The sequence below is a fragment of the Sardina pilchardus genome, chromosome 23 (genome assembly GCF_963854185.1).
Source record: "Sardina pilchardus chromosome 23, fSarPil1.1, whole genome shotgun sequence".
Taxonomy (NCBI): domain Eukaryota; kingdom Metazoa; phylum Chordata; class Actinopteri; order Clupeiformes; family Clupeidae; genus Sardina; species Sardina pilchardus.
The window spans coordinates 23,038,202-23,050,849 of NC_085016.1; the positions used below are offsets into that span (position 1 = coordinate 23,038,202).

Consider the following 12,648-nt stretch of genomic DNA (forward strand, 5'->3'; position numbering starts at 1 on the left):
GAAAAAAGAACTTGTACAATACCATAATTGGAATATTTTATCTGCTTTTACAAGCTTTGGGAAAAACATTACACAGGTGTAGAAAAAAATGTTACATTAGTCCTTGTTAATGAATAAAAAAAAAATAACAATTGTGGGTGAAAGCACACTTTTTTGTAATTGTAATTTTTTAACTGCTAGTGTCAAGTGTTTTCTTTTTGTAATAGAACAATTATAACAATTTATAATGCTTAGGTGTGAAAGGCATTGTCATTATTTAAAAACAGAGTACAAACAGAAACATAATCAGCCCTTGAAGTAAACTTTCACGCATCAGATAACATTGCATATTTCCATGTAGAGCAGCTGCAGATCTCAGTAGTCGATCACTCGTTTGATCACTTATTTGAATAGGTCTTATATTTACAGTGACTCACAATGTGTGCCCTAGTTATTCAGAATAGTGCCTTTTGGGGGCATTTAATTCATCACTAAACTTTGGTCTTTCTAGGCTGACCTATAAAGGCATATCAAGAGGCCTATTATGGCTATGCTGCTCAGATTCGTGTTTTAAGACAGAAAATAGCTACTGATCTTATTACAGAGCCTCCACTGGTTGTATTATTCAATGGATACTTTAGAAAAGTTACAGTTACCGGTCTACACAATATTCACCGTCAAGTCAAGAAGGCTAATACTATTTTATCACGAAAAAAGGAAACAAAATGTTGCTTAGATGTACCTAAGGCTGTCTCTTTGAATTTATTAAGTTCCCCTGAGGTGTTAACAGAATTTGTAATAAGTTAAGTGCTCTTTAGGGTGATATGAAACCCCAGTGGTTCCTGTGTAAACTCAAAGATGTTTGCCTTTTAAAAAATACATGATGCTTTGAGAGTCCCACAGCCTGTGAGGCTGGTGCGTGAAAAGATCCTTTTAGGATGTAAGAAATGTGGTCTCTTCTCAGCAGATTATCCAATCACAGGTTACTTAAAGCCATGAATAGCCCCCACTCGCCCTCTGAAATTGGCGCTACAATTTGTAGTTTCCTCAACTCAGTGTGTATACCTGTGTGTGTGTGTGTCTTTGTAAAGGGGTGGGGGTCGGGTGCAGAGTGAGAAAGATTGTTGGACATGTTACCATGTTGAATCACAGATATTAAGGATTGAGGATTGCGCAGAATCTGTCTGCCATTAATTACATCCAAAAGCCTATCATTTTTCCCATCACTGACTGCCAGCATGAATGATGGGCTCTGCACCCAGCTCAGTCTGATAACTTTCTGAAACACTATTGAATTATGGCTAGGATATTAAGATCAGCGGAGATAAAGAAGTCACCCACATATTCGGGGCTACCGTATTTCTCAACTGTCAGCTGTGGCTTATACATTGATTTTGCGAAATTTCTTCAGCTATGAGGTTAATACACTGGGGCAGTTGGTAATAATATGGTTTTGTGTCTTTTAACTGGCATAAAACACTGTCCTGCGGTTTTTACACAATGTAGAAACGTCAGATCATCATCATCATCATCATATTGGTGTTGCCGGTCAACCTTATGATCCTGTATTGCTTCTATCCATGAAAAAGCATAGCTGTAGGACGTCCACTCTGTGCACATTGTTGCCCCCCACCCCCATCATTCTTTATAGATCAGTGTGAACGAGCCGGAGGACCGAGGAGAGAGGGTTGAGAAGAGCCCAATGTGACGCTGTGTAAAGGTATGTTCTGATGATTCTCTGCAGCTTGGCCGAAGAGCTCCAGCCAGGGGAAGAGAAAGAGGGTCAAGAAAGGTCACAGCTGGCTTTGTGTTTACATAAATATGAAAGAGAGGGGGTTCAAGAGCTGATGTGCCTACGGTGAAAAAATATCAGGCCATTTCAAATAAATGTATTTTTGAATTGCATGACACAAATGACCCTAACGATATCCACCCCTTTGACATGATCCCTTTTCTTGAAATAAAGACTTCAGACTTGAGCCCCCTGCTGTGCAGCCCTTGGCAAGTCCAGGGAGACCCCCCCCCCCCCCCAATAAGAAGCTGTCCCAGACAAGATCTCCCTCACACACACGCTCGTGGGAGGTCTGTGTCAGCCGGAGCTCGGCAAGAAAAGGCAAAGGGACTGATGAGGCTCTCGTGCTCTCCCACACAGTCTGTCTGTCTGCAGTGAGGTGAATGCTAATGCTGGCTCCTGCTGAGCATACTTTGCATGCAAGTGTGTGCTGGCTAACCTTATTCAAACAACCCACAGACAGATACTGCAGCACTTTCAGTGGGATTTGCATGGATAACACAGATAAAGGTGTATAGTGTACAAACACACAGTCTCTCTCTCTCTCTCTCACACACACACACACACACACACACACACACACACACACACACACACACACACACACACACACACACACACTTCCAGAGAGGAAGTAACCTAATCTTTATTTTTCGATTGGTCACTGTTGCCTAATATACAGTAGGACTGGTTTCATTAAGATTGTGAGTGTATTTGCTGTTTACATAACACAAAGAGGATGTGTACAGAAGTCGGGACAATCAGATTCATTGATCTGTGCTTTCAGTTTACAAAGTGACAGCACAGCAGTAGCCTATATCAGCCATCAGCTTCCCTTTCTACTACTACTATACTAAAAGGAACATCAAACATTAATCTTTTAAAAATAGGTCACTGCTCCACCAAACCAACAGTATTGGAATGTCCTCAGTTTAGTTGGACATGTGATTTGTTGTCTATATAAAGACAGTATGAGGAGGCTGAATCGTGTCATTTTACGTGTCAGGTGGCGATGCAGTAGTTCTCCACCTGGTGGCACTGTGTTAACCCTTTTAAAAACACAACAAAGTTATACAGTATCAATGGTACACTGTCTCTTCAAGAATATACTGTAGGAAGTTGTAGCTGTGCCTTTAATCAGAACTGATGGGTGTCTTAAAGGCCTAAATATTGGTGTCATCAGGTTGGGTTAAACTGCTGTTTCACAGCTGTGATGCAAGTACAACTGACGTATCAAGACCGTATCATACAAGACCGTACAAAGACCGTATCAAATAATCTGATGCTTCTTATATATGTGGAAAATATATACATTAAGGAAAAATGCCATCAGCCTTTTTCCTTAATGTATATGACATCTCAAAATATTGGCTCGAAATAAATATTTCTTCTGTTCCTGTAACTATTAGTTGGTAACAGCTAATTATAATCAACCAGGGCACCTCTGTGAATAATTTGTCATCTGGAACTCAAAAGTATTCAACTAGGCACTGAATTCTTATGCAAATAACATATTTGAGCTTTTCATCATCATTTTAATTTATTTGTAATATTAGCAGAAAAAAAATATGATAATAGAGGTATAAATATTCACAATCACGACACTCATTGGGCAAAAAAGTGTTATTATTAAGAAAATGGTGATAAATTGCTGCTTAAGATTGTTGAATCATTTTACACCTGTTTGCTCCTAACCTGAATTACTTTACACTTTATAGGCAAAGTTATTGAAGAAGTTTCTCAATTGACCTGAATAATCATTTATATCTAAGAAATATCAATGAACAAATTATTAAAGATTTATACAATCCTGTACCTAATCCAGTGTAACAATTATGGGGGGGGGGGAAAGTCGCATCTCATTTCAGGTAGTCATTGTCATTCTGAAGGTGTCCCGCTTTGATGGAGTCTGTCACCCATGTCTGTTCAACAATCTTGAATTTCTTTTTAAACAGTCTTCGGAGCACTCTTAATTCCAGTATTCTTTTCTCTTCGGCAACAATGACATGAGACACCCCTTCTAGAAGCTTCTGCTCCACAGTGCCCCCATGGAATCGAAACTCAAGTGCACATGTATCCAAGCAAGACCCAAGGATAACACTTTTAGGGTCTTTAATGTCAGTGCAGCGATCAATGTAGGCTGTGAAAGGCCTGAACATACTGGTTGGCAAATCTTCCCATCCATACTTCTGCTCCACATCACCTACGCTAAGTTCTTGTAGATTTGACGTGGAGATCCTGCTAAACACCTCCCTTAGCTGCTGTGTATCTGTGTCCACAAAGTAGCTGTCACCATTAGTGTCGTACTCCTGGGCAAAGTGCTCTCGCGTGGATGGCGACATGTGGATCATGTGCCTTGGTTGCCATGGCACCACCTGTTTCTGGTCCAGACATTCTAGAAGCCAACTGGCCCAGACAATATCATGCTGGTCAGAAGAGATGAGGTTCTTCACCCGCATGTTCTCCACCCCTGCTATTATGCAGTACGAGTCCTTCCCTGGATTTTGCACGATGATTCCACCACAGCGCGCCACACCCCTCTCCAGCTCGGCCTTGGAGTGTTCCTCAGTCCCGTTGATCACACAGAACTCTACATCTTCAAACATGTCGGTTTCTTTCGAAATGGCGGACAGGTCCTGAGATCTAAAATGGTCAATGATGCCTACTTTCTTCTTGAGCTTGGGAACGATCTTCTTTCGTTTTTTCGCATCAGGTTGACCTTCCTGAATATGGAAGTGCCTGGAGGCCAGTTTTCCTGAAGCTTTACTTCGATATTGACTCAACTCATCCAAAGTCATGCATTGGTGCCACTCCTTATCTTCCCGGATCTTCTCAATACGAGGAAAGCGAAGTGTACAGTTAGTCTTGTACATATCACTGCTCACAATCTCTGCTGCTTTGACTTGAATGATAACAGACTTGCTTGGTTCAATGTACACCTCAGGCTTCTCAGTGGAACACAAGATGGCTGCTGGTGGATCATTTTTTCGGTACACCTTCCAATGTTTTGCCAACTTCAGACCAAGTTCATACAGTTCCTTCATGGTGTAGCCAGAGCCAATCCGGCACAGAGTATGGAAGACTGATGGCTTCTCACCGGCAGGGGGTGTTTCTGCTACAGCACACAGGAAATGTGACATCATTCCTCCTCGCCTGCCTTTCCCCCAGTAGCCACCGACTATCAACAAGTCCAGCTCATCCATCAGGCCGTCTACATACTCCGGTTTGATTTTCAGCCATCCCTCCCCGCGCTTGTCTGGTTTGTAGATCGACAAAGGGTCTTTGACCATGATGCCTTCTTCACGATTGTCAATGGCTTCGTTGAGTGCATCAACTACCTCCTGCGTGGTTCTGGCCTCAACTCTGGAGACGAGCTGGATCCGACCTTTCACCGGCGAAACAACAGTCGGAAGAATGTCTTGGCGCTTTTTCAGGGGCTCATTTGCAAATTTCTGGTCATTGAGGAGTAGGATGTCAAAAACACAGAAGCAAGTTTGTAAGTCGGAGTCATCCATTAACCTCTTTATGTCAAATTTGCTACCTTTTTGCGTCATTGTCTCAGTTGTTGGGTTGTAGGCCATCATCTCACCATCCAGGATGCACTGCACTACATGAGGTTTAAAAACATTGTGAATGAAAGGTGTGAGGGAGCCCTCAAGTGGTGAAGTACCGAACTGCTGAGAGTACTCAAAGGAGTTTCGTGTGTAATATTTATAAACGTCTCCGTCTTTGTGCAGCTGGATGCGTTCTCCATCAAGTTTTGTCTCAATGAAGAGCATCTTGCCTGCAATCTGTTTCTCCACCTGCTTGATGTTGGCAACAGCTGCCAGCATTGGCTTGAAGGCAGAGAAGAGTCCAATAGAGACTTCACTCAGGGACAACGTTGGATCGTGGAGCTGCTTGCACACCTTGTTCAAGTCAGTGGTTACATTGTAGAGCTCTGGACCATCTCTATGGAAGGCCTGAAGCACCGTTTCCTTGCTGACCCCGAGCTTCATGTCTTTCAAGATCATACGGATGAGCCACTTCTGCTCCAAGGCAGAACTCTGGGTGATCAGATGGAGGAGGTTCTTCTTCACCTGGTCTTTCTGCTTTTTGGCATTGTTCATTGCGACAGAATCCAGAAAGTCATTCACTTGCTTTATGGTCAGATCCCCCTCGCTATCACAACGTTTTTTCAAGACAAAGTAAGCCATGCCTGCAAAATCCCCGCTCTCTGCCTGAGACGTTGTCGGAGCACGGTAGTTGAGAAGTTTTTTTGCCTCTGGCCCGTTCTGTGGAAGACCCAAAACGTCGATGTAGAGCTTGGCCAACATATTCTCCTTAATTCCGTAGGCCATCCTCTCCCTTTCAAAAGAAGGGACAATGAGCCGCATAGCAGGGTAGAACGAGTCACCAGTATCTTTTGCTTTATGGAGGGCAGTGTGGAAATTTCTCCATGAATCCATGAAGTCCTTCAAAAACTTGACTTTGTCTGGTCGTGTTCTTGCTCTCTGGATCTTTTCAAGAGTGGAACACAGGTGAATGAATGGGACGTGGTCAGCCACGGAATCCACTGGACTTGAGTTTCCTTCCATATTTGAATACTATCTGCAAGGATACCCAATAGAAGTGGTTGTATGTTAAAAGAAGAGATTAAACTATATACCACTATACCATTAGTAGGCTAACGAGTTTTCACAATGAAGTAATAATAATCAATAGCCTAAAGTAGAGTTAGTTTAGCTCGCCAAAAGCTGCTCATGCAAACAGAGACACTCCTACAAGGAGCGCTTTTCACCATTCTCAACTATTTTATAGAGCAAAATCAATCAAGAGCATCTTCAGGCGGGAATTCTGTTGTAACTGCGAAAATAAACACGGAAGTCTCCATGTTATGATACGACCCCCTAAGGCAAGCCATCCCTTTTTACTTCATAATATTACACATCCCTTCAAAGTGGTTGTTAACCTGACAGTTGCGCTTTTAAAACGCGAGACAGTTTGTACATGTATTTACTAACTTCGTAACGGCGAAAGCAAGGTGTAATCAATCCATTGAGGTTTACCAAATCAAATAGCTAAAATATAGCCTACATCGATCCGAAAATCAGTTAAAGTTAGATGAGATACATTTTGCTCACGGTTGACCACAATAAGGATCTGAAAGCACCTCACCCAATCAGCCTGACTCGGGGCTTTGACAGATTCCTTGGAAAAGCAGGCAAAGTCATTTAAATTTACTGATCAGTCTAAAGCAGTAAGACATGTTCGCTCATGTCCACTGACAACCATAGACAGCAAAGCTGACAACTCCTGTATTCTTCTACTTCCGTCTGTTTTTTTCCTCTTCGGTTGAATTGCCTGACAGTTTGCGATGCAGGTGCATTGTCGCCATCTTCTGGACTGAGGTGGGAATATCTTTGGAACACTAAGGTTTAGTAAATAAAATAAACAAGTTTGAAATTAAAACCTATTAAGGGTTTGCATTGATTGACTTATTGAAATAACTTAATACGCCAAGGGAGGGACATTAATACCAGTTACTCCACTCTTAAAATTCTCTCTGCAATTGCTATATTCTGGAGAACATAAAAAAATAAAAAACATAAACATGAGAACATAAACATAAAAAAATGGAATGCAAAGACTTTTTCATAAAATGAAGAGACAATCTGATCTCTACAGATCTATATGATCTGTTTCTTTTACACTGAAGTGTCTGTCCAGTCATAGCTTATAATTATATGTATTTTAGAGGCCTGGGAAAGACACCTCTAGCACTTCATGAGCAGTGCGGGCGGCTAAGGAAGTAGGCAAAAAAATTCCCTCTAGATGAAAATTGCAGTGCGCCAACATGCCTTTCTGTTGAGGGTGCTCAGTAAGAATTGTGGGGAAGTGTCTGTAATACACCCTCTACTTGCTAACAGATCTTGCAAGAAACCTCATCTTCTCCATGGTCACTCTCACACTCACAAGGTGCCGTTTATAAGGCTGTTAGGGGTCTTTATAAGATCAATTCCCGCAGTTTTCCCACACATCACAGTTAGCCTGGTACTGAGATGTGTGCATGTTGTGATAACTTTCATCTCATGTGTGGTCACATTTTATCTAGCCTTGCTTTTTACTATAGAGTATAGAAAGTGAAAGAATGCATCTTATTTTAGATCTCATCTTTCGATAATTAAACTTATTTCAAAGAAAGCAGATAACCACCATCTCCATAACAATTACCCAACAGAGTGAGTTAAGGGTTTGCCTGCACATGTGGAGCTTGCTTCATAATACACCCATCAAGTCACATTTTCCATTTGAGTAACAAGATAATCTTCACACATCAGAAAACTGAGTATTCGATTTTTTTTATTTATAAACAGAAGACCAAATCAACAGCTTAGCGCTTTCCTCCAACACGAGGAGCATTGATTTTCATTGGCTTGGCAATCTTCTGCTTGGGTGCAGCCTTGGTGGGGGCCTACGATGGAAGAAAAAGACAAAAGAAAAACGATTGGAATTAAAACCAGTCAAAGAGAAATTAAATTGCCCACCTATTGAAACTAAGATTCTGTATTTCTTGTTGCGTCTCTGATCAAACTAAGCACCCATGGAATTATGGGTACAAAGTGTAGACATCATAGAGCTTTTCTCTATGCCCCTTATGACACAGTATCGACCAAGAGACGTCGGACTGCAACGCCTCAAGGGGCAATTCTATCAATCAAAAAGGCAATTCAATCACTTGAATACTAAAATATATATATATACTTACACACTATAAAACACACACACATACTACAATCCTACTGGCGCTCATCAATTTTACAAAAAGCAGCGGATTAATTTTCAATCAACTTGAATCATTTTTTTATTTAAATATATAAATGTAGTGCTGCCACTAACGACTAATTTTCTAACGATTAATCTTTCGACTAATTTTTCGATTAGTCGACTAATCTAAACGACTATTTAAAAAAAAAAATATCAAGTTTACGTTATTTTGTTGTGTCCATTTTATTTTTAACTCAACTGAAGGGCCAAAACATGACATATAGCCATAGATATAGATATGATCATATCAATATCAACCTACTTTTGTAGAGTTAATAACAGAATTAATAACATTACAGCCGTTAAGAGACGGGAGACCAAAAATAAATAGGGGGTCAATAGCAAAACGTTTAGTCGACTAAAAAAATTGGCATCGACTAATTTTCATAATCGATTAGTCCGATTATGTCGATTAACCACGGCAGCACTATATAAATGGCACACCACCCTCTGACAAGAGGGAGGAAACAACAGCGGCACCGACACCACAGTGGCAAAAATTGAGATTCCCACACTACCGACATGGCACCGTCAACACAAAACTGAACGCCATAGCTATATGCGCAAGACATTCCTCTCACCCAAACAAACAGGGCCGGGTTTCCTAAGTGCTAAGAACTTCTTAGGAGCGTTCTTAGAGCGCTCCCAAGAAGTTCTTAGCACTTAAGAGCTTCTTAATGAATCTGGGAAACCCGGCCCAGAAGTCTAGTGCATTTGCTGTAGAACAGTCTCCATTTGAATGCTCTGATGACAGTCTTTATGAACTAACAAGGTGGGAGGTAACACCATTCAAAACGAACACCAACATATCATTTTAGTCATCCCTCACTAGAATGCACATGGTTGAACTTGAATATTTAAACACAGACACATAAAGCTTAAGGAATAACCTACCTTTGCACTTGCAGTTGAAGGCTTCTTTGTTGCCTGCTTGGCCTTCTTGGCCTCCTTGGCAGCCCTGTGAGACAAAACCAAAACATTAAAATACAAGATATGCAATTTGACAGATTTACGGTACAACAAGTTTGCTAGATTTATAAACAGGATTCCCAAACCTTGTTTGACAATTTACATAGACTTTCCGGATGCAATTTGATCAATTTCAAGTTTTGAGAGGGATTACGAATAACTACCCTTGCAACAATTTTTGAGAGAGGTGCAATACGAAGCCTGTTTAGTGGGTTAGCGACACAAAGATGATCAATACGTGTGAGAGTTGACTTAACGCTTGGTTTTTCGTATTAGCACTTCAACACTTCCTGGCTCCACAATAAGAAATCCCTTGAGGAAAAATGAATGAGTGCTTCTCCAAAGTTTTGCACCGGCACTTTGGAGCATCAAGGAATCTTGTCTTTCCTTGTCAAAGCAAATGATGCCATCAATATACTAAAAATGTGTTGCCTATCCCAAGAAAGCAGCATGGGAGAGCAGGCTACAGCCAATCAGACAAACTCTCATGAGGTTCACATGCTACTGTATAGCCATAAAGCTGCTAGTGGAGGTTGTCACGGTAGCCAAGCTGCAAGTCTATAGCCTGGATGCTTCAGGTCCGATAACTGACGTAATATCTCTTTGTCTCAAAAAGGGTGCCAGGAAGTTGGTGTGCGCAGGAGGGATGCCACAGCACATGGTACACTTCTAAAACTGAACAGTGGCATCCCCCTAGAGTTCAATACTCGCCTCCCTCATTACAAACAAACTGTATACATCGTGTTGCGTCTCTGATCAAACTAAGCACCCATGGAATTATGGGTACAAAGTGTAGACATCATAGAGCTTTTCTCTATGCCCCTTATGACACAGTATCGACCAAGAGACGTCGGACTGCAACGCCTCAAGGGGCAAGTTGACCATTCTAAAAGGCAAATCAATCACTTGTACATCTCTGCATGCTCAGAGGGCATTGGCACACAATCGAGTTGTGAGCAATCAGTTGATTTCACTCAGTTAGGAACCTTCAGGTGCAAAAAGACTGTGAATCATGCCATGGACTTGAGCCCCCATGCGAGCACTCACCTAATTGCCTGTTCCCTCTGGGCCTTGCGAACTTCAGGCTTCTGATTCCTCTTGGCCAAGATTTCAGCCAGGGAGGCACCGGTGATGGCCCTCTGGAACTTCACCGCCCTACGGGTGCGCTTTTTCGCCACATCTTCCTACAAAAACACACAAGCTTGTCTCGTAACAGCATCACAACAAGCAGCGTTGGGTAATATCAGAAAGTAGCCCCTTAATGTCAATATAAAAATCCACCAACTCATTTTTTAAAACATTAACATGTTGATCATAAAGCAGTTTGTATTGCTTTTGTAAACAGCATAGACACACACACACTTTGAGCACAGTTGGCTAGCGCATCCTTATCCAGTTTAGAAGGCCAATGTCATCTCAACACAGCAGTTTAGTATGTCTCTGTGGCTGACAACTGTTGTGCTGTTCACGAAAGCAAAAACAGTTCTGCATGAGAACCCTGATAAAGGTTCAACATCCATCAACAACTCATCTTAAACAATATTACCATGTTATAATCAACCTGAGGTTACCTTGGTAGAAAAAAGTGAATTCACAAATACAAAGTGTTGCCGCACACTCAATTCAAAGCACAAAATCAAATGTCCTACTTGTTAAAAACTTCTAGATTTCTTGTTGCATCTCTGATCAAACTAAGCACCCATGGCATTATGGGTACAAAGTGTAGACATCATAGAGCTTTTCTCTATGCCCCTTATGACACAGTATCGACCAAGAGACGTCGGACTGCAACGCCTCAAGGGGCAATTTAATAAATTGAAAAAATGCATCATACATGAACATGCACACACACTTGGATTTAGCTAAATGTGTCCGTGACACATGTGGTGTAGTGTGTGGGAAGTAGCTGTGGCCCTTAATGTAAACATCCATTGACTACCATTTTCAACATTAACAGGTCCTCAGACTGAGGTTAATGTCTCTAAAATTGACTGTTTGAGGCATAAAGGAACACCAAAACATTGGTCAAACATCATAACTTTGAGTGTGTGACAACACTTCTCTTTGGTTTAAGCCTTTAATTAGTTGGTCCACCCAAGGTGTGTATTCACCTCATCACAGATATGTAAACATTTCTCAAAGTTTTGAACACAGATCTACACTGTGACAAATAGCATTTAAGAAGTATAAGAGAAAACTTACAGACTGGCCCTTCTTGTGCTTGCGCCTGTACAGAACAGTCCAGTTGATCTGCCTGGGGTTCCTCTTGGCCAGGAAAGCAGATTCACATTTTGCGTTCAGGAACTGGAAAACCTGACAATATGAACAGACAAGGTCAACAAACATAAAGCTCATTGTGGACTCAATTATCCAAAACAGTCCCCCCAACATAGCCTGCCGCCTTGTAGAAGATAAATTGACTGAACCTGTGAATTCCAAGTGGGCTACTAGTACATTACACCGAGTTAGTCTGTTTTTCCCAGCAAATCGAGACCTATACGCCCCAGTACATACATCACTAGATATGTAGTCTTAGCAGAGAATAGTTGATATTACACGACAACTGGCATATTCAATTATATTCAATTCAGTGAATCGACAGAACGCCAAAATTGGGCAGCTTGATTAATTTAGCACTAGCCTACCTTCAGCCTATAGCCAACATAGCGATCTTGAGTAAAGTTTAAGTGGGACCAGAGACATTCCACACCAACAGAACATTTATTACCCCAAATCTGAATCAGCTGCGTAGATATTATTAATCCACACTTTCATTTAGTAACGTTGCAACACTGTAGTTAGCGTACCTTCCCGTCAATCCTGGCATACCGTCGGCCATGACCGGGGTAGATCTTGTAACCACTGAAGCTGCAGAGCTCGACCCTGTATTGGAAAAATATTTGATACTTAATAACATATTGACTGAACAAAATAGTCAGATTGCCATGATTTGATGTGAAACGAACTGTAAGACATACGATGCTGATGGATAGGGAGCTATGTACTCACTTCATGGCGGCGACTCGGGGAGAGAAAGAAAGAAAGCATTATGGGTAGTCGCGTTATATCCACGTCTGAACTGTGAACTCGTGCGTCATTTT

General features: G+C 41.5%; 2 protein-coding genes and 3 non-coding genes across 6 annotated transcripts; all 5 read right to left on the minus strand.

Moving 5' to 3' along the window:
- Window positions 1-3,332: 3,332 nt before the first annotated feature.
- On the minus strand, window positions 3,333-7,051 carry lig4 (ligase IV, DNA, ATP-dependent). Of its 2 annotated transcripts, none has more exons than XM_062528191.1 (2): window positions 6,929-7,051; window positions 3,333-6,361 (listed from the first exon to the last, which is right to left on the minus strand). In XM_062528191.1, the coding sequence occupies exon 2, from the start codon at window positions 6,346-6,348 to the stop codon at window positions 3,631-3,633; it is 2,718 nt and encodes a 905-aa protein (XP_062384175.1). In that variant the 5' UTR covers window positions 6,349-6,361; window positions 6,929-7,051; the 3' UTR covers window positions 3,333-3,630. The 2 variants fall into 2 exon arrangements, with proteins under 2 accessions (XP_062384175.1, XP_062384176.1); XM_062528192.1 differs by having other exon boundaries at window positions 3,333-6,357; window positions 6,929-7,020.
- A 1,045-nt stretch (window positions 7,052-8,096) lies between these two features.
- Window positions 8,097-12,626, minus strand: rpl24 (ribosomal protein L24). Its single transcript, XM_062527474.1, has 6 exons — window positions 12,557-12,626; window positions 12,355-12,430; window positions 11,750-11,860; window positions 10,595-10,731; window positions 9,473-9,536; window positions 8,097-8,225 (listed from the first exon to the last, which is right to left on the minus strand). Exons 1-6 carry the CDS (start codon window positions 12,559-12,561, stop codon window positions 8,145-8,147), a joined length of 474 nt encoding a protein of 157 aa, XP_062383458.1. The 5' UTR covers window positions 12,562-12,626; the 3' UTR covers window positions 8,097-8,144.
- Window positions 8,324-8,460, minus strand: LOC134071798 (small nucleolar RNA SNORA17). Its single transcript, XR_009937121.1, has one exon. It is a non-coding gene; the product is annotated as a small nucleolar RNA SNORA17 (small nucleolar RNA).
- Window positions 10,288-10,424, minus strand: LOC134071799 (small nucleolar RNA SNORA17). Its single transcript, XR_009937122.1, has one exon. It is a non-coding gene; the product is annotated as a small nucleolar RNA SNORA17 (small nucleolar RNA).
- Window positions 11,218-11,354, minus strand: LOC134071797 (small nucleolar RNA SNORA17). Its single transcript, XR_009937120.1, has one exon. It is a non-coding gene; the product is annotated as a small nucleolar RNA SNORA17 (small nucleolar RNA).
- Window positions 12,627-12,648: the final 22 nt, after the last annotated feature.